We start from the raw sequence: 22,890 nt of genomic DNA on the forward strand, positions 1-22,890 counted from the left end.
ATATATAGGTATATATAGGTATAGGTATATATATATATATATATATATAGGTATATATAGGTATAGGTATATATATATATATATATATATATATAGGTATATATATATATATATATATAGGTATATATATATATATATAGGTATATATATATATATATATATACCTTTGATAAATGAAATTCTGAATCTTCCATTGATTGATTTATTCCATTTTTCACTTTCAAGCAGCAGAAATGTTAATTTAAATTTAGAACCTTTCTGTAGGGATTTAAGTGTATCATCGTACCCATCGTATGGGAACCAGCTGGAGTAGAGGAATCTACTTGATACTGAAGTGTACATACGTTTTACGTTGATTTATACAACCTGCGGCTTCACTCCAGGTAGCTCTTCATGAATTTCGGCGGCGGCCAAGTTTATTTGGAATTACACCTGAGTTGATGTTTGATAAGTGCTGGTGTTTTTTCAGTGTCGGTGTCAAATCGGTGTTGGTTTTACATCAGTAAAATGAAGCTATTAATCGGAGGCAATCTTGGTAATGCGACAGTAGGATTCGCGCACATTGGCTGTCGAATTCGTTTTTTCGGGTTCAGATTTGTGGATTAGGGTCGTGGGGCGGGGGCAGTAGTCACCTTTTTATACCCCCCTCTATCATAGTCCAAACTCACATCAACCACACACTCGCATCCCCACCACCCTCACCTCCCTTACTTTTCTCTTAGGTGTGTTTGCTATCGTTTTCCGAAGTCTTTAGACAATCCCGGGGGCGCCGAAAATCGGGGTTCATTATATTCGCATTCACTGTCTGGCGGGAACTTGAACAGCAATCCCTTGAAGTCACCCTGAGAGGCCGGGGTCCCTGCCTCCTATTGAATGCCAAGGTAACAAATGTTTTCACTCTTTCCCGATTCTCAGCGTGCCGGTGGCTGGCTGCAGACTTATGGAAATGAAAGTACGCTGCCATATCCCTCGAGAAAATTTCTTCCCGAAGACTTCGCCCGCGCGGTCAAACCAATTGTGCATGCCGTAAAATGTTTCCTTCCCTCATTCATTTTTTTTTAAATCCTAGGATTGGTTGTGAATAGTCGCCCTCCGTAGATTCCTCTTCGCTGTCAATCTCTATTTATTCTGTCACACTCCCCAGTGATGAGGTCTCCCATCACCAGCTTCTCGTAATTCATCCCTGACCGTCATCTTCCGTTCCTCCCTCCTTTTTACCCCGCACTGCAGTCTTCAATGGACCTTTATGATTTGGAATGGGTCTAGTTAATGTTTGTTTCTCTTCTCATTGTGCGTGCCCTTTACAGACATCCCTTCATCCACGATCCAAAGGACCGCTGCGCCAATCACTGCGTCTGTTCGCTTCAATTACCTCGTTCCACTCCCTCGCCAAATTAATATCCATCTCGTCTAAACCTTTCTCTGCTGGTGCCACCGTTCGGTCTCTCGGCTACGAAATTAAAACCCATAAATGAGTTTTTACGAAATATTTCCCAATGCACAGGCTGGTGTTGTTGCTGGAACGTCAATTGTATTCAGTCGTGTTTCCCATCACTTCAGGCATGGAACTCTTTTTTTTCTGCGCATGCAATAATCCAAGCTTCTGTATTTTTTTGTCAATTATGAAACCTTTCATATTTACATTTTGTGTCGTATTCACTCATCACGACATTCTAATCCACGTGCAAATTTTGGGTGGAGAACTTAGCCACGCAAAAATTTCACTAATTTTTGTTATTGTTGTTGGTTAGGCACATTTTGAAGCTCGGCTCCTCGAAAAGCTTTTTAATTGTCTCACTATATAAACTGGCAAAATGTCGTGTCTTGGAATGAAATTAATTCCGCCCGCTCAGCGGGTACTGATAGACTCAATGGTTTTTGTTTCTCCTTCCTTGTAGTTATTTTTTTTTAAGTTTTATTGACACTTCACAGTTAAATATGTTTCCGTGAAGTTACTTGGCCCTGCCGAGATTTCACAGAAAGTAAAGTCATTCTTTTTAAGCTAAAGTGAAAATATATTCTCCTATATTTCTCAAAGCCCATGCTCCTAAATTTCTACCCATGGCGAAACTTTTTATCTTCAGCGAAACTCCATACATAATAAATTCCGCCCATATTTCCCCCGGAAAATTACCAACCTAAGTAATTTATTCATCATGAATTCCTTCAAATTAGAGCATGTTACGGTATGCGAGATTACTAAATAATGTCATCCATTCACAAATTTTTCTCACTGTGCATGGTTGGTTAATTCCAGTTATCTCTGGAATAGAGCAATCAATTATCGCAGGAATTATTTTATTTTTATCTCTCTAATTCCTATGTCCAACTGTCTTGCAGGAGCGGAGGAGACGTCGAGTATAATCAAATCATCCGGCGGTAGGTCCTTCAGCTACAAATGCGACATCTCGAACAGGGAGGACATCTACCGGACGGCCAAGAAAGTGAAGGAGGAGGTCGGGACGGTAAGTAGGAAAGGAGAAGTGGTGAACCGGTCACTCATTCATTCACGCTCACCTTCGGCAACAAGTAAATTGATTCCTCGAGGAAAAAAATGCGAGGCCGATTTTAAAGACTCATCCGGAATTAAACTCGCCTAAAACATGATATAAATCAGCGCGGAAATCGGCGAATAATGATATAAATGTTTAAGTCAACTTTAAAATTTATTAGAACACCTTTAGGCCACGCTGAGCTTCATTAAACCCGCCAAAACATTGCGGCGCCCTTGGGTCTTGTGCCACTTTCCAACTTTGCAGCAGTTGTGTTTCTAGACTAAGCCTTGTAGTAACATAGTGGAACATGCAACCGAGGTTTCAGTCAAATTTAGTGCAACTTTGCAGTATCAACCAAGCAATATGGTGATCTCGTTGTATTAAAGTTACCATTGCGTTAACTGCATATAAATATGAATACGTTATGTATGCATAAACACGGTATGTTTATAACAATTAAGTTAGTAGCCCAGCACTCTACCCCTAGACTACCGCGGTCCACACACACACACACACCCAAATATATATACATGGGTGGTCTGAAAAGTTTCCGACTTAATATATATATATATATATACATAAACACACACGCATACATACATACATACATGCGGAACTACTAAAAGGTTTAGGGAAATGTGGTAGGAATCTGGCCGGAAGACTTAATGAGATCAGTGTTAGTTCCTGTTCCGAAAAAGGTAAAGGCCACGTCATGTGAGGACTACAGCACAATAAGTTTGATATCCCACGCAGCTAAATTTGTTCTCAGGATCATCAACACAAGAATAGAGAGCAAGGAAAATGATCACTTATGGGATGATCAGTTTGGGTTTAGGAAGGGGAGAGGCACGCGTGATACCATTGCAGTAATGAGATCACTAATCGAGAGGTATATAGAATGCATTCAGGACGTATTTGCCTGTTTCGTTAAAAAAACGCTATCTCTGTCCCATCCCTAATCTTCTGTCTTTTAATGTGGAGCGACTAAGTAATGTCACTATTTCACCATTCCTACCTTGGTTTTAATCGCTCATTTATAATATGCGACCTAAAGGAAATTAATCAATACAGGCAGTTTAGTGTTTAAGAATAGAATTTTTAAAGGTTTTTCTAGACCAATTACATACCATTGTGGACTTTCAGAGGAATATGCAAACATTTCCCCCTGCAATAATGTCGACCTCAGCTCTACATTCTGTACGTGTAGCTTCTACCTCATCTCGATCTAGTTTTCTTTCCCTAAGTCTACCTCGTTTTTTCATACTCACTCTCCCCTAATATTGGCAAGCATACCATGGAAGAATAAAAAGATATGCACCATTAGGGACAGAATATACTTGGGGGGGAATATTAAAGATAAAATTAGTGTCCAGATAAGAGGTGCCGCAAAACTTGAATCGCACAGCAAGTTGCCAAACTAGTTTCCAGTGTTGGCATATTCTGTGGAATACACTACGGAGTTATTTCTTGATACCTACCACTCCTGTGATTGTTAACCGGTTTGTACCTTTGATACTGCAGTAAGAGTATGCCCATATATATTAAGTCTTTTTAACTATTCAAAGCAGCATTCCAAGGAGTGACTGGAGTCATTTTTGAATTCTGTCGACATATCTTCGTAAGCTATCACGTTAAGGAAACAATTCAGGACTGCGGCAAAACTATTCCATCGTCGGAAAATTAACTTAACTAGTGACTTTGTGGTTAATGTCGTTAACGTAAAGTAGGAATGAAAGAGGTCCGATGAATCTTCCGTGGGGAACACCCGAAGTAACTTCTATGATCGCTCCAGTAAAAAGCTTCGTGCTGTGTTGTCGCAAGACTTAATCTTTGAAGAAAAGTGATGAAATGGGGATTCGAAATTTTTCAAAGGTGATTGTGGAGATGGAGAACCTCTGCTGGGTAAAGAAAGGGCGAAAGAAGTGTTGGACAGTGGCAGTAAAAGATGGGAAGTCGAGGTCTTAACAAGTGAAGGAAATATTGAGGAGTGGGAGGGAGTGAAAGCCGGTGATAAAAGAGTGGATGTTATGGTAAGCGAAGGGAAAGGATGAAGAGAGAAAGGAAAACAAGCCTTTCACGTACATTTTTCATGAAAATAATTACGAAAATCTTTGGCAAATCAATAAGTAAGTGTGGAGTAACAGTCGATAACCTATTGCTTACCGTTTTGATGTTCCAACATTAGACGGCCATTCTGATTAAAATTTTGAGCATTCAGTTGCACATGGAATTTATTGAGGAAATCGCAATTAAGTCAAACTTTAACTACTGCTCGCCAGCATTTCGCACCGCTAATAGTGCCTCGCGAACTTTAGATTCAGGGTATATCAAATCGTTTTGGGTGGTGTGGAGGAGCGTAGAAGTATAGAGAGTGAAACAATGTGTCGAAAGTGTCTCAGAATTCCATGATAATGCCTAATATTTTTCAGGGAGCGTGCAAAACCTCATATAATCGTTAAACTGCGAAATAATGTTGGAGCAATGGCAGTGTAAATTAAATTATTTATGCACATCTAAGCGGTGGTGGAATCCAATCGTCTGGGTGAATAAGTTAATTCCGTCCTCTCTCTCGTAGGTACGTATTCCTCTTAGTCGGACGGTCTTACTTGTGACTTCGCAGCAGATACTATACTCGTGAATCATAGGCAATTCACTGTGCTTGTAAGAAATGTCACCCTTTCTTGACTCTTCGCATTTCTTCATATCTTCGCCGCTCTTTGTCTCTGGCATTGTTTCATATCTTCATGCGCGAACGTCAATTGAAACGGGAACAAGGGAGTCGTTGAAAAAGCCGTGCTCTTGAAACTCGTGGGGAAAGAACATTTGTAGGAGAGAGAGTACGGAACAACAAGCATTATTTACTTGAGGTGTTACTTGAATTGTTGAGGTGGGAACATTGGGAACCTATTTTATGAAGCATTGCTTCTGCGGGCTGTACAAATTGTTTCCCTATCTGAAGTGGAGTTTCTCAAAGTTTCTCCTGAGGATATTAAGTTTTAACGAGAAGTTTTAACTTTTTTCAGTTTGTTCTTGTTGGCTCTATGAATCTCTACCATGGATATTACACGTTCTCTACCTACAAGTTAAATATTTATCGTTGATCAGAGGAAGATTTTAATGTTCGCTCTTAAATGGTGCAATTGACGTCTTTCCCATGCAAGAGGAATCCCATATCGCATACTCGGCGACCATCATAACAAATAATGTTTTGGAACTCTGCAAACTTTTCTGTCGTTAAGCGATTACCAATTGTTTTTCAAATAATTTGGGAACACCTCCCGAGAATACTACTCTTTTAGCGATCTCTCCCACTTTCGATCGCAGTATCCTTGCAATTATGCGACCCACTCGACTTGAAATTCTTGCGCCACAAAGGTTTTTTTAATGCACCTGTTTCTACACCGAGTAATGCTATCCAAAATCAATTTTTAAGGAATTGACGAGCGCTTAAATTTGTTTGATTATAAGGATTTACAATTTAAAATTTTCCGAGTAACCATACTAAATTTGCGCACGTTATTTCACGCTCAATTCTTTCTCGCTGAAGTTTACACACGTTTACATTGCACGTAGGTGATTAAGGTAAACGTAGCCATCGATTTATTTTATTCATTTCTCATTCTACTTTGTTCCATTGTATGATAATAATTACAAATGGAAGATATTTATGTGAAATGTTAGTGAAATTAGACGAAAAACCTCCGATTATTTTGGAAAATATTATACAAGTATACACACTACTATTATTTTCATAACTATTGGTATAATATTATGTTTGTATTTCATTAGGCCCGATTTGAAGTAGATCGTATATCTCCAGGGAATCTAGTTCAGATTCTCCAAGCATTAATAATTACAGCTGATTAGGAGATCAATTCACTCTATGAAGGACCGAGGATGTTCCTGGTGATTCCTAGAATGGCAAATTTTGCCAAATTAATTCGCAATGTAAAGTAATTCATTGCCCTCAATATGATATATTTTTAAGTTAATAATTCCGGATGAGGGATTTCCATTTCGGTCGCATTTTACGGTAATTCATGGAGGAATTTCGTTTCAATGCATTATGAAAATCTTGTTTATTTTAAGAACCCATTACCGAGGTGGCACTCTAACCCATAGAACTTAGTTTAGCAGACGTTTGCAGTATAAAAATAATTTAAATTAATTTTAAAAAATCCAAGTCCAACTACATTGTCAATTACGGGCGTGATGTGAGTTGGACGAGATATATCGTAAAAATTAATTTTTATTACAAAAACTTGCATAGCACCGCAGGACAAGTAGAAGTTTGTGTAACAATAAAATATTGTGGCATGGAATAACGAAAAGTTATTAAGGGCTGAATTTTATTTAGATTTATCGTCACGAGAAGGTTGCTTACGAGCATATTGTAAGGACTTGAAAAATTGACATGTACTTAGAGAATCAAGTCAATCAGTACAGAGAAATGGTGACCTCTCGTCGTCGTGTTTCCCTTTCCACCCGTGGCTTCTGTTTTCCCCCTCTTGCCTCATCTCCCGCTGCCCCCATTGAAGCCAGTGACCTCACCGTTTCCCCGCATCGGCCACATTCAACGTCGAATGGTTGGGTATCACATCGGTGCTAATTGGCCAATCCCACCAAAGCGCGTTAATTAGACAGGAGCGTAAAGGAATAGAAAGAATACGGCCCCCGGCTACGACCTTGAGGAAGCATTATTTAATATTTATTCGGGTAGACCTTTCGGGGCAGACGTCGGCGTCCGTGACCCCGGGTGCATTGCTCATCTCTCCTCGTTGGCGCCTGACGGGGGACGTGGGGCAACGCGGCCGACGCCACCGCAGAGTAATGTCGAAGGTCGTCGGCGGAAGATGCGTTAAGTGGCGGAAAACATACATATGAGTTCAGAATGAAAGCGTTCACGGGAATGGCCTCTCTTAGCCATAAGACTTTTGTGTCACTAATTGCCCCGTGGTTTTACGTAACCGTTAAATTGTCCTTTGGGGAACGCGTACCAGGAAAATTATCGTATCCTAGGAGGCAGGGACACCGAATATGCCCTTCAGTGAGGCTATACAAATGATCTCTCCACCACCTTCGTCATCATCTAGGCAATCTCCTAGGCAGTGGCTATATGTACATCACTTTTAGTTACTTTCCACGTACTACAATTTTGTCATTGCTATTACATAATACTCTGAGAAAGATTTAGGGTTTGCTGTCATCGTTAGAGGAAAGAGATGAGATTCTGAGGAAGTTGGGAAGCTAATGTGAACGTTAAAGCATGTGGGAATAAATTACTGGAGGTGGGGCAATTCCTACATTCAAAACTTATACTGTGGGAAAATCGTCATACTAACGAGGACATTACGAGAAAATTGCATCGTCAAAAGGAATAGCCGCAAATAGGACACTCGCAACGGTGGTTACTTGAGCAGAAAAGGAAATAGTGACATTTACGTGTGAATGGTGACTTTTTTCTGTGAAACACGTAGTTATAAAGTATTCGGGTTAATTTTTCAGTGATTTTATATGGGCAAAATTGACGCATACGCCAGGTAAAGACAAAGGAAAGATTAGTGGAAGACTTTGATGAGAAGCACAGTAGTTTCGTATGGTTCCAAAGCCTAAGCTTTGAAATAACCAAACCAGTTTAAGAACCAAAACAAAAAAAAGATCGGCTGAAGTACTTTGGAACCAACATGCTCGTTATTTTATAGGGAAGCAAAAGGCGAGTCGTTGCATCATCTCTGTAGGTACTCATTCGGTTTTTCGAGCGCATGGAGTAGTTGTTTTGTGAGATCATGTTTCCTCTCGAAATATAAGGAATCCGTGTTCTGTGCGGTTCACATCGTAATTGAGGAGGCTCTACCATTCAGCTTGGCTCGTAAGTGTACAATTCGCTTCGGTTCCATTGAGGGTAGGCATCCGCGTCTGCAACTTACCCTAAAAGCCGTCGCAAGGGCGTCTCCATTTGCTCAATATGGGGAAGGTTTTTGCTTCATCAACGGAGGGAACGTCGTCAATAGATAAGAGAAAAATGTTATAACATATTACGCTTCATTCCAGTGCAAATTTTAATGCGAAAATGCTACGCAAAGGGCACTAATACAGTTCAGGGATTCCCATTTCCGTGCCGCGGAGATGTGGTCATGAACTCTCTTGTGGGGCTGGATGAGAAGGGACTGGGAGGGAGAGAAAAGGATATGGAGGAGAAAAGGAAAGCGAAGGGGAGATAGGAAAGTTTAAGGGAAGAAAGAAGGGATTCCAATATACATAGAGATGAAGACAGTGGCTTAAAAGATAATCCACAGGGGAGAGAGATTTGGGAATGGCGAACAAAAGTCTAGAAATGTCCTTGTGTGATATATTCTAAAAAATAGAGGCTCTACCAACACTATTTAAAGCTTTTTGACAATTTATTCACGTTGCCTGAAGGTGGTGGTATGGGGTGGGGGTTCAGGCATAATCTGATGGAAGGTTTATTAATGCCTAATTTCAGTCACTGTTTGTGAAGAATCTTAATTATCCTTGATTTTGTTATTTGCCCAAATTATAATTGCCTGCTACCCTGCATAGCATAAGAATTGAATATATTTCAAATAAGAGATAAGCTTCAATCTTCATCGCATCTACTTAATAAATGTCAGTGTATTAATTCAATTATTCCATGCACCCCTTGGTGATTAGTGTGACGATAAGTGCTTGATTTTTATTCCATTCCCATTCCAGGTGAGGATATTGATTAACAATGCAGGAATAGTGTCTGGGAAAAATCTTCTTGATACTCCAGATGTCATGGTGCAAAAGACATTTGACGTTAATGTCCTGGCCCATTTCTGGGTGAGTATATGCAGCATTTTAATTTTTTTCTTTGTAAGGAAGGACCAGATCTTAAGAGACATAAACCACAAGCCTATCTTTTAAATTTGAGGATCTTTACAATCTAATGATATCGATCCCTTTTGCCAGGAAAAGGCTATAAATACATATATTTCTGCTATTTCATTTTTTTAATTCTTTTATTTTGAAATTGCGTTGTTTTCACAATTTTTTTGCGGAAATACAATTTATCTATAAGCATTGAGTGAAAAAAACTCTGCATTTACTTCTTCAGCCTGGGAATTTATTTCTAAACTTAAGAAAATTGCCAGCTAAGATTTAGTTTAAATATGTCAAAGCTATAATTGTTTAAATAATGATTCTTGGAAGAATATGCACAAGAGTTTTTGTTTCCATTTGCTGATGAATTGTTGTTACTAATGCTTTTGCAGACTGCCAAAGCTTTCTTGCCAGACATGGTGAATGATAACCATGGTCACATAGTCACAATTGCCTCATTAGCTGGACTTGTTGGGGTGAATCAGTTGGCTGATTACTGTGCCTCCAAGTTTGCTGTTGTAGGCTTTGATGAAGCCTTAAGACTGGAGCTTGAGGTAAGTTGGAAGATTCACAGTCCTGTTTGTTAATAGTTTGCTAACAATATTATTATTGTTTCCCTTTTGTTCTACTGACCAAAATATTTTTAGATTATTCAAATGGTAAGCAATAATGCTAATATGAACCTATTTACTTTTTTTTATATGTTAAACTTGTAGTTCACTTTCCCCTGCTTCATTGATATCCTGTTCAGATGTAACCTAGTTTTTTTTTCTTGAAGGCTCAATTGATAAGTTGATATTAAGTTTTGTTGAGAGAAATTCAAAAAAACATTTTTCCCAACAAGAATAACAAATGCAGTTTGCTTTCTGGAAAAACTCATTCCCAAGCATTATTTCCTGAACAAACTTTATTTAGATGTATTCATTAATGTGTTGATGATGCAAAACTTTGATATACTCCTTGATCAAAAATTTCCCGGAATTTATTCAGAAAATTAAAAATACAAGTTTATTCATCTAAATCTATATTGTCCCCTTCAAAGTAATCCCCATCGACTGCAACACACTTATGCCAGCGCTTGATCCAATCCTCGAAACATTTTTTATATTCGGTTTTCGGTATGTCCATCAGTGCTTCCTGCGATTTTTCCATTACTTCCTCTCGGCTGCTAAAACGCGTTCCCCGTAATGGTTTTTTAACTCGATTGAACAGAAAGAAGTCACAGGGAGCCAAATCAGGTGAATTCGGTGGCTGTTGGATGGTATTTGTTGCATTTTTCGTCAAAAAATTACGAATAATGATAGCACTGTGCGACGGTGCGTTATCATGGTGCAAAATCCACGAGTTTTCTGCCCACATTTCTGGTCTCTTTCGGCGAATTGCTTCACGCAAACGTCTCATAACGCCCAAATAATACTCTTTGTTTACTGTCTGGCCTTCTGGCAAAAATTCATGATGCACTACACCGTTGTAATCCATGAAAACCGTCAGCATTGCCTTCTTTTTTGACTGAAAACGACGTGGTTTTTTTGGTCTCGGCTCATTTGGTGAACGCCATTCACTTGCCTGATGTCTGGATTGCGTGTCGTACTCATAAACCCACGTCTCGTCTCCAGTAATGATCCTTTTGATGAATGTGGGATCGGATTCAGCCTCGCAAATCATGTCTTTTGCGACGTCAACACGGTCTCTTTTTTGCATGAAATTGAGGTCTTTTTGCTGCTACACGACGGAAACCCAAATCATTAACCACAATGTCTTGGGCGGATCCATAGGCAATGTTCAAGTCCTCCGCTATTTCTCTGATGGTTAATTTGCGGTTATTGACCAACATTTCTTTTACTTTATCAATTTTTTCACCGACTTTCGATGTCGATGGTCTGCCACTGCGTTCATCATCTTCGATTGACTCACGACCACTTCTGAACCGCTCGTGCCACTGGTAAACGACCGTTTTTTTTAGAGAATCGTTGCCGAAACACTTTTCCAACATTTCCAACGTCCGTGCGCCACTAAATCCGTTTTTTACGCAAAATTTAATACAAGTTCGTTGTTGCAAATTTAAATCCATTTCTGAAATTGTAAAAAATCGCCAACACACACAGCGATAGATGTACTCTTGGCTACGTAACTTTTGCAAATGTCAAGTTATGACACTAAGATTTAAAGGGAATATCAACAACAGATGTACCAATTTAACAAAAAAAACAGAACTCAAATCGGAACGATGGGAGCGCCACACGGTGGTTATTCCGGGAACTTTTTGATCAAGGTAGTATGATTGACACCATTGAAGCATGATGTAAGCTATCTCATTCATCTTCAGAAACCATATCACAGCATTGCTAGTGGGACCTATTACTTATTATTTATCTTTTGTATTCCGTAGGCTATATACTTTTTTGAAACATCCTATCAGGTTCGGTAGCTCTTCTGAAATCCTATACCCAGCTGGGTCCAGTATATCTTAGAATACTTTCTATTGAATAATAGGCATTGTATCTAAATCTGCTTAAGTCAAGTAACAGTGGAAATCTCAATATGCTTTACCCATTTCAGAAAACAGTTGAAGTTTACTAGACTACTGAAGAGTGCTCAGTAGAAAAAAGCTTGCTAGGAATAGAATGCTGTGAGACAATAGAATTAAGTAGAATATATTACTGTAACTTTGGTTTTTGGTCTGAATTTCTGTTGAAGCCAGTAGAAGTTTCCCTAAGGTTTTCCAATGCCCACCCAAGAATATGAAAAATAAATGTTAGTGATCATGAGATGAATGAATGTTTATCGATTGATGAGTTATTATAATGGTTTTGTGGAGTTTTCTTATTAAAACTAAATGCTCCTTTAAAATGATTCATAGCATTAATTATTTTTGTCTATTAAGTCATCCATTAGTTTTTATTGTAGTGAACTAAAAATTAGTCATTAAGGTATTTCTAATTGGTGCATACGTGTACATACTCTATTTATGATAAGCACTTACTATGTATGCATACCCACCATAGGTAATGCAATTATAGTTAATACCATTTTATGGTATATCCATCCATATTTTTTTATACTTTTCATTGTAAAACCTACGCTCACGAAATAATTGGGATTTGTTCAAGATGTACCCTATCTCTAAACACCTACATATTGCAGGCTAATGGGAAATTTTTTCTTGAATTTCACTTGAATTGTTCTTGAAAAAAGAATTTTTTTAAACCTTTACTTATGTTTATCCCCTGCCTTATAATTTTCCATCAAGCTCTCTAGTTATGGTTTTTTAATGCACCTTTCAAGATAAGGTGCCTCCATGAAATGTGAGCAATATGTATGTATACTTATATATATGTATGTATACTGCACATGTGTTTTTGAAGAACCTATTATAACCAATATAGTCTCTTGCTATCTGAAATGCCCTTTGCCCCTTCACTGTCTCTCCCCATCCCTGATTCAACCCATGACTAATTTATTCATTCCAATGCTGAGAAACAAACTTGACATAGTAGCAGTATTGTCATTATCAATCCTTGATTAGATATAGCTAATTTATGGATGCTTATATAACTTGTGAGTTAACTCATTGAACTTCCTCTTGGTCCTCTGAAAGAATTTTACAGGAATGAGGTCCATCCTCCCTGCCACTTTTTAAATATACATGGCTTCTTTTGGTGTGTTAGATAACCCCAAAGAAGAAATAACTCTGTGACAAAACTCGTCTAGGACACTAATAAAGTGTAAATGCTATCCTTGGTTTTCCATGTCATAAAAGTTAGATCATAATGCATGTATGATTATAGTATTTGAAATAGCTAATGAAAGTGTAAATACTTTGTATGTCAATGCTTCATAAAGGATGTTGGATTGTGTTTTGTTAGGAGGGAAAAATGATTTGTTTATCCATTCAATACCTACCTTAACGAGTTGATTACCTGTGATAATACTTGGTCAATTGAAGTGAACTTTGACTGTCAACATACGTATGTTGATTTTGGTCAATATTTTGTGCTTTTATTGGTGAATTCTTTTGGCTCATTTTGAATTAATATAAGATTTCATATTTTGTCAACAGGTTTCTGGTATCAACGGAGTTCATACCACTGTTGTTTGCCCGTATTACATTAATACAGGCATGTTTGAAGGAGTAAAATCCAGGTATTTCATGGGATATGTTATTGGAGTATACAGTTCATATTTCATGGTAGCATAAATTATTTTGAAGTATTATAAAGAAAAATTATTTATCTCAGCACGCACAATAATATTTTGATAGAATGTGAAACACATTCTATGTACGATATGTGTATAACTGTGATTCAAAATGTGAAATATGCTCAATGTTGTGCTACTGATACCAAAACTCCTGATTGGTTGCCTTTATTCCTACTATTATATAAATAAATATTGTTCCAAAAGGCCATAAATATATTAAACCATCCAAATATTCCAGAAATTGCTTGGCTACAGCTCTATTTTCTTCTCAGCTGGCCTCATTCATTTCTTCCTTACCTTTGACACTTTTTAAATTTACATACTATGCTGCATGCACTTCATGATCGTTCCCTGTAGTGTTCTGTTAACTGTAATGCCTTAGTGTACAACCAATAAGTTTATCTCTTCACTTTATTTTAAAAAGATACATCTTACAGAGATTCTCTTAGTCCATTTGACAGGCCTCATTCTTTTCAAGTCCAATTCATTTTTTCTCTGAAATGAGTGGAAATGGAAATTTTTGGCTCATAAGAGTGCATTTTTGTTATTTCCATAAATGTACCAGCCATGGCTACTGTCATGTACTGTAATGTACTCTTATCATTTTGCTTCAAGTGAAACATGAATTTTGGGAATTAATAATAAGAATTATGAATACCCTTATTATATAGCATAAGCAATCACCCTTATTGGATATTAAAAGAAAGTATTTTATTTTTAACTACTTGAGTATTTACTTTATATACCTGGAATTAATGGAAAATTTTTACTTACTATTTCATCATCTAAATTTGGTGAAAATCAATTGACAAATATATCCATGTCCCAAAAAAATTTTAAACCCAAAGATGAACCCGTGAGAATGCAAAGTGTACCTATTCAAATAAACCAGTCATACCAAAGTATGTAATATTCTTGAACTTCACGAAGTTCTTATTCAAGTTTCAGGATGAGATATCAAAAGGTTGAATCTGACACTGTTAATTTTATAAATTATTTTTCATTTGCAATTGATTGAAAAGAAAATGGCCTAAAAACATCAAATTGTTTCTCAAATAATACCAATAAATATTCTGCCGAAGCTTTATTTTGTAATTATATAGGCTTCATTGTTTGAAGTGCCCTTAGGATTTAGGTTCAACGGGACCCTGAAGAGCTATCTTGAACTATTCAGTGGACAAATTATTATATTCAATGAAACTTTGGAAGATGCCATTGCAGTAACTTATAATGGAGCCATCCGCTAATGCACATTACAATGCAAGCAATTTCAAAGAGTAAAAATCATTCCCCTTGACTGGGATGCAAATCTGAATCCCTCAATGCCCAGCAGAGTGCAAACTAAAGCACATGTCCGGACTTAAGTGCTTTAGTTAAGCTGCAGAGGCATCCTTTCAGTGTATAAGAGGATGCCTCAGTAGCTTAACTGGCTAAAGTACTAGTCCGGACATCTGGGTTCAAGTCCCAGGCAAGGCAAATGATTTTTTCACTTTGAAATCATGCAGTGTAAACTATAATATAATAAATCACAATTCTTGACACTTGCTATCCTTCCAAGGTATTTTTTTTTAATTTACAAGTGTTCATATTATCCCACTGAAATCATGGTCATAGAGTGTCACAATCATACATTAAATGTGTGAACATATTTGAATGTGTTTTGAGAGAAGCCTCATGAGAGGAAGTATTATGTGATTTCCTGCAAATAGGTCCTTCTAACTCAGTACTGGGAGTAGGGAGTGGCTAACTAATGAAAGCCATTATCTTTGGCAGGTTATTCCCTATTCTGGAGCCAGCCTATGTTGTTGACAAGATTGTGGCTGCTATCCTCACTAATGATAAGTATCTCATTATCCCCAGCTACCTCAAGATCTTCATTGCCCTTAAATAGTAAGTACAAACAATGATGAGCCACTGTGTCAACAATTCTGTGAATATAAATTCAATTGGTACCGACAATTACCTTTTGAGAAAGGGTTAAAGTTAATTTCAATTGAATTCATTTGAGTAAAGTCAGTCAGTATCAGCATTTCTTTCATCTTGAATGAAATGAACTGGAATTTTGAATGCCCAATTTATTTAATTCTTTTAGCCACAAGCCTTATTTCAGTCATTCCTATCGCATTTGAAATATTAAGTTTGGTTTTTTCATTGAATGTACTCACAAAATTGCAGTGAATGCATATTTTAATTTTAATCGATCATGTAATGTGGTCATTTAATAGTTGCTATGTATTATTTGCAAACCCTTGCTATTAATTTTTGTCACCATTAGCTTTATCCCTCCAAGGAATTGTTATAATTTCACTTTCAACTATTTGTTGCTTGAGATTTATGAGAATTTATTGGCCCAATTATTCAATAATTTTTAAATGATGGACTGCATTGCTAGAAAAACTGTTCAATATTAATTCATTTATTTTTCAGTTATCATTTTTTGGTGTTTTTTTAAGCCTTCTAGGTAATTAGGTATTGTATTTTTTATCTATGAATTAGTATACAGTATATAATGAGTCTTCTTTCTGATACTGACCAAAAATTTTTTCCCCAAAATAAAATGTCCTACTCTCTCCTTTTACTTCCAATTAACACTATGCCATATGATATATTATATAATATACATTCAAATCCAAATAGTAGCACAGAGTATAGAAAATGAGAAAGTTTCACATCTTACATCCTCTCTTGGTGGATGATTTTGCTGAAATTTTCACTGCATCTTGAAAACATTTGCCGGAAAATCTGAAGAATGATGGAGTGCATGAAATTAAAGATCCTCATACAATTTGTTTCATAAAATTAAAATGAGTATTAAATAATATTTGATCAGTTATAATGTTGTAGCTATTTTTAATATCACCATTCAATTTCTCTTGGCCTACTCCAATTTACTTTAATGTGATTGCAAATTTATTGTCTGTGACTGGAAGTTTCATGAACACCCACAGAAGAATAATGCTAGCTTTATTTTTCTGTAATTGCCTATTTACTTGAGTTTCACATATTCCCAGTATGTTTTCTTTCTTTTTGGTGAATTCAGTTAATTTTATTGAAGTGTCTTTACTTGTTCCTATTCTATGTAATTTGGGTACAAACATTAAATTTCCCCTCACATATTAATTGTACTAAATGGTTTCTATATCTTGCTGCTCCGATTTGCATTAGAAATGTAATTCTGAAATGTAGGAGTGGCTGCTGCAGAAAATAACTTAGCCGGGGGAATTATATAAATAATGTTTTCTTATATTTTTCTGCTTGAATTTTGTGATCATTCTGAAGAACTTAATAATTCTATATTTCTGCCTAATATATTTTGTTTGGGAATGATAACTTCTTATCTAATACCACCTGCAATTTATACACAATTTATCTTGATTTTACCTAAATTTTGGGCTGATTTCACGTCTCTTTCTACAAATCAAAACTTGGCTTGATCATAGATGGCACATTTTGATCAATGTGTATGGGCTAAGGAAGTAGAAAATATTACATATAAAGATTTATTAAGTTAAGGTTAACTGTACTTTTGCGTTCTCTGAGAAATTCATGATGAACTTCTCAAGCATATGCTGAGTGAATCTCCAGGTATTGGTGGTAAAGTTCACTTGCTTAAACTTTTGCATTTAATGATACTTAGGGCTAGTGTTAGTAAGCGCTGTCAAAATTGATGACATTATCTTTACAAGTGGCTTTTCTTGCCGCTCTTAACTGCTTTAGTGGCTTGAAAAATGCTACCTTAACCCTTTTGCATCTGGGTGAACCTCTTATTGTGTATATTTTAATGCCATCATACTTAGTTTAGGAAGTGATTCATAACAAATAATAATGAAATTGGAACAGCTATTTGCATGAATAAATGTGCTACTGCTCTTTATTCCACAGATTTATGGTTTTATTTAAATTCTTGCTTGGGGATAGAAATTTCATGAATTGTTTATCATTTTAGCATAGTTTATTACAAGGATGATGGCTTTCCAATAATTTTGAACACAAATTCCAGGGGTTTGAATCAAAATCATAGTTTTTAACTAAATTTTTGCCATAAACATTGCTCCAATATCTCAGTACATTTTATCCCCCTATTGCATACTGTTAAACTATACTCTAAGAGTATGTATGCAATGTCATAGCTATGTCACATGATGGATTAATGATTGAAAATAAATTGCTGTATAGGAATGTGCTTCTTAATAGATTCATGTTTATCAGTTTCTTTCTGTTGGCACTGGGTGAGCAAGTTGATGCTGATGTCACTGTACAACTTAGGAGTGCTATTGAGCTTAGGCCTTTGGCATCTGGCTTAGTTGCACCATGTGCCACAGGGTTTAGTGCACTCTATGAGATGCTAAGACTTAGTGAGATTCATGCTAAAATAAGAAAGCCAGCTCGAAGACAGTTGACTTGTGATTGACTGCCGAGATTTTAAAATGGCTCTATTGTTGCATTAGGATTTCAGCCTTACACATGTATTGCTAAATTCCATATTTGAAATGTGAATCTACCCAAGGATATATATATATATATATATAAATATATATATATATATATATATATATATATATATATATATATATATATATATATATATATATATATATATATATATATATAATGGATAACGCGTCTGACTGCGGATCAGAAGATTCCAGGTTCGAATCCTGGCAGGGTCGAAATTTTTGCCGGTCCCAATGTTAGCTTTCCTACCTGCCACCCAAGAAGTCACGAATTCGATTCAAACCCAGACTTCCCTCCATCCATTGGTCATTTTGGTTGTCTTCAGTGTTACAATGTTATGTATTTCATGGGTAATGCCATATATATATAAATATATAAATATATATATATATATATATATATATATATATATATATATATATATATATATGTATATATAAATGTATGTATATATATATATATATATATATGTATATATAAATGTATGTATATATATATATATATATATATATATATATATATATATATATATATATATATATATATATGTATATATATATATATATATGTATATATGTATATGTATATATGTATATATGTATATGTATATATGTATATATATGTATATATATATATGTATATATATATATATATATATATATATATATATATATATATATATATATATATATATATATATATATATATATATATATATATATTGCTATCAAATATACATGTTTCCGGATATGCTTACTGACATATCTATAATCTAACAATTCTGAATACCACATATTTATGTAGACAGTCTTGATTTTCATTCTTTATTTGTTTGGTGTTCATAATTTCATCGCCTACCCATGCACTTGATCTAATGACAATATGGAATGATTTATTTATCGATTGAATAGGGTTTTCATAATTATAGATAATGAAATATTCTTTGTGGTACCCATTTTTCCTCAGTAAAGAATGATCTTGATTCTTTCGCTGAAGGGCACTTTTGGACACTGGTTGGGTGAAATAAAAATATGTGTACCATGTGAAACATGCTAATTCATTAGTCTTAAGGAAACTACTTCATGCAAAGCATGCATTTTCACTTTAAATAATATGGTATACCACAACTTTATGCTAAGTTAAATATGTATACAATTAAATTATTGTTTATAAAAATGTATTATTTTTGTGCATAAAAACTCAAGGGGTTCAAGTTTCTGAGTTAACTTATTTTTTGTCTCGCTCTTTGAAGATCTGGCTATAAGCTACATGGTGACTGCCTTTTTGGTCTACATGTTGTGATTAAACAAATTTGCATTTTGTAAATATCTTACTTTTCCTTTTAATTCACAGATGTAAAGTTTTTTACAAAAAAATTTAATTTTCTTTTCCTGCTGTAAAAAGTGAATATAAAATGCAAATATATCTACCATAGTTCATAAGACATCATCTGTTGTGGTTGTGGATTATTATTGGAAATATGTACATAAATGCTTATGGTAGTTAAATAATGGTCCTTAGAGGTGTACTTTTTATGGAAATAATGGCATTTGTGGTGCATAATGCCTCCTTGTATATAATTTTTGGTTGCTGTCATCCAAAGTGGAAATAATTATATTTTGAGTAGTTACGTTCATAAGATGCTGCCTGGTTAAAGGTTCTTTTGTTTACTTTCCTTTTGGTATATTACCGACTGTATTGGAATATTACCTAACAAGAGGTGACTATCAAATGAAAGTCAATTCCATCCGTGTATGCCTGACATTTATTTGTCTGAGATGAAAAGGTAAAGTCAGAGTTTAAACAAACTCAATGGCTGATAATGGAGATTTGGAGTTCATTTGATATGCATCTAGTGGCTAATATAACTCTATCTTCTCTTCCTCTGGTCTGAAAATATAAATCTTTTCCTTTAGTATTCTGCCGCTCCAAGCTCTCACGTATGCTGCAAAGAACATAATGCGTGTCACAGAAACGATGAGCACTTTCCAGGGCAGAACTGGGAGAAAGAAAGGAGATTAGAAGGGTATCATAACATTATTTGGATGACATTGGGTTAAGTAGAGGTGAATAATGGATTTGTTCTTCCCATTGAAACTTTTTTATCTATAGTTTTTGTAGAGTTGGTTTGGTTTCAGGTGTACTTGGCATTTCTCTCTTTCATTTCTGGTATAACTGTACATATAGCATCTAGGGATGTGAATACCTGACATAATTTTATTTGTTTTAATCTGTTTCATGTGTTTAGGTTCTGAATTAACATTCTTAATATTAATCCTCTCTCTGTATGTGTTTTGAATGGATTGAAGGTATAGTCTTTGGGAAAAAATTATGTTTTCCAGAAAAATTGTATTCTACACAATACTTTATTTACAGACTTCACTTGTATAAGGTAAATCTCTTTCCACAATACAATCTTTCCTTTGTTTTACTGCATCAATTGGCTCTGATAAAGCTCCGCATAATATAAAATTGCATTGAGTGATTTAGCTGTTAAGAAAGGGAAAGTAGGGAACTGAGTATGCAATATCTAACGGGATATCCATGCACAGTTCACCTCAGTACCACGTGCCTTATCATGTATGCAATTAACAATTCACTAATTCTCATAATTTAACCAGTCATGTAATTGATAACAAGGGTGGTATTGTTTATGGTCCACAATGTGGCTAATACATATTCATGAAGTGAAATTGCATATGATGAAGCGTTGCATGCATTGAAGCATTTCATTGGTCTAGGAGAATAAGCATTTTCAACCTAAATTTATAGTGGGGTACATGTAAACTCAATTTCAGTGCAGTCCTTTTGAATGTGAAATCCACCTCAATGCAGTAAGTCCATGGTTTCCAAAAATGGAATTTTTGATGCAGAGTGCATTATTTTTATTTAAGAATACCATATTTTATATTTTAATTCTTACTAACTAACTGCTGAAGATTAATCCTAAACTGTTGTGAAGCGAATGAAAAGCTTTTTTAATAAAAATATATGTTCACTTAGAATTTATATATAATACACTAACTTGAGACAAAGGGCTCCTGCCAATAATGCACTGAAACAAAAGGTACAACACATCGCATTCCATAATGTGATATAATGGATTGCTGTCATCACATAGTAATGGAATCAAACTGTATTTTCTGATGTTGTGGAGGATTTATTTGAGTTTTCATAAAGTTGGATACCTTCATAAAACCTGGTGAATTACACTTCCCCTGCAGATGCACTTGTTTGAAAGGTGCTGTATTAATTTTAATTAAGATGACGCTAGTAACCAGGGGTGAATATTCTGTTTCTTACCCACTGCGCTTGTTTTAATGCAATCATGGAGCAATGCAAAGATTTTGCTTTATCCAAAACAAGTGGAAAACTGATAGTACAATTTAATGGTGCATAATTTCAACTCAAATACTTAATGTACTCTCTGACGCATTGTGTCGTATTATATAAAGCATTTCTGAAATGCATAGTTAAGGTAAATTCCAATTTATTTTTTTCATTTGTCAAATTTGAAAGTCCAAATACATACTTTGATTGTTTTTACAATGCCAATGTTATTCATTGACTCCAACATTACATAAAGACCATTATTACACTTCTTCTATTTGTTGCAATTATAGGACTATATTCTAAGTATTGGTGAAAGGATACTTTTTAAATATTCTATTATGATTCTTTTATCAATTTTTTGTTCCATTAAAATACAGGGTGCGGCAACATTACTTCCTTTTTTCCTATGCAAATTTAATTAAAAAAAAGAAGTTATGTTGCTGCACCCTGTATTATTTCAACCTATCCGTTTGCATGTATTTTTTGGTGTGTTCATTTATTCTTATGGTGGAGGATTCATAGTTTTCTATGCCAATAACACTAATATTTGTTTGAATAAGTTCAACAGATTCAGGCTTGAGGTCGTGGAAGTTCATCATAATGAAATAAGGACAATTTGCACTTTTCCACAGTTTATTTAACGTACGACGCGTTTCAACTCACAGAGTCATCATCAGGTACAAGACAAACTAAATAGTAAGGAGACCTTATTTATATGTACAGAAGATGTGGTTGGGGAGGGAGAGTCGTGTAGGGGAGAGGAGGAGGGGGGGGAGGAGAGGCGGAGAGGTTATAAAGAGCGAAAAATGGGGGGTTAATGACAGGAAACTGTCACTTTGCGGTTGTCCTGTCACTTGTCCCCCACTTTGCGGTTTTTCCTGTCATTAACCCCCCATTTTTCGCTCTTTATAACCTCTCCGCCTCTCCTCCCCCCCCTCCTCCTCTCCCCTACACGACTCTCCCTCCCCAACCACATCTTCTGTACATATAAATAAGGTCTCCTTACTATTTAGTTTGTCTTGTACCTGATGATGACTCTGTGAGTTGAAACGCGTCGTACGTTAAATAAACTGTGGAAAAGTGCAAATTGTCCTTATTTCATTATCAATATTTGTTTGATTTAAAAATAAGAAATGGGCAGTTGTATATTATATTTAGGTAGGTCTAAATTTAGGTACAGGAACTCAGTACAGTGACGTTACTGGGCCCAGATCTTTTATTTTACCCTGAGCCCATACTTTCTTGTGGTCCATTGAGCTTAACTTGATAGAAAAACTGCATTTGGTGTTTGTGAATTTGATCTACTATTTCAACAGGTCTTCTAGTGGTGACTCTCCACACCTCCCTTATCTTTTCCATTCCTCTAATATCAAACATTTCTAATTCTTTTCTGTCCTCTCACTTCATGTCTTCTGCACCATATAACAGCTCTAAAGAACTTAACATTTTACCAGTCTATTCCTCATTAGATTATATTCCTTTGATTATAATATTGTTATCTTATTGAAGACTTCTTTGCCTCCTAGCTTAGTCTTTACATCCA

The 22,890-nt window shown here is 35.7% G+C and overlaps 1 protein-coding gene across 3 annotated transcripts in view; it reads left to right on the forward strand.

The window, feature by feature from the left end:
* The window catches only part of LOC139696263 (short-chain dehydrogenase/reductase family 16C member 6-like), a 178,497-nt gene that overhangs the window by 148,957 nt on the left and 6,650 nt on the right, over positions 1-22,890 (forward strand). For 2 of the 3 annotated variants that reach the window (XM_071594948.1, XM_071594949.1), the window contains 5 exons: positions 2,341-2,465; positions 9,210-9,320; positions 9,752-9,913; positions 13,420-13,502; positions 15,333-15,449. In XM_071594948.1, coding sequence (XP_071451049.1) covers positions 2,341-2,465; positions 9,210-9,320; positions 9,752-9,913; positions 13,420-13,502; positions 15,333-15,449 — 598 coding nt within the window. Of the gene's footprint in view, positions 1-2,340; positions 2,466-9,209; positions 9,321-9,751; positions 9,914-13,419; positions 13,503-15,332; positions 15,450-19,930; positions 20,081-22,890 lie in introns of all 3 variants that reach the window. The other variant, XM_071594950.1, reaches the window with a different exon arrangement.

This window comes from Hetaerina americana, unplaced genomic scaffold (genome assembly GCF_022747635.1).
Source record: "Hetaerina americana unplaced genomic scaffold, ioHetAmer1.1.p SCAF_7, whole genome shotgun sequence".
NCBI classification, from domain to species: Eukaryota; Metazoa; Arthropoda; class Insecta; order Odonata; family Calopterygidae; genus Hetaerina; species Hetaerina americana.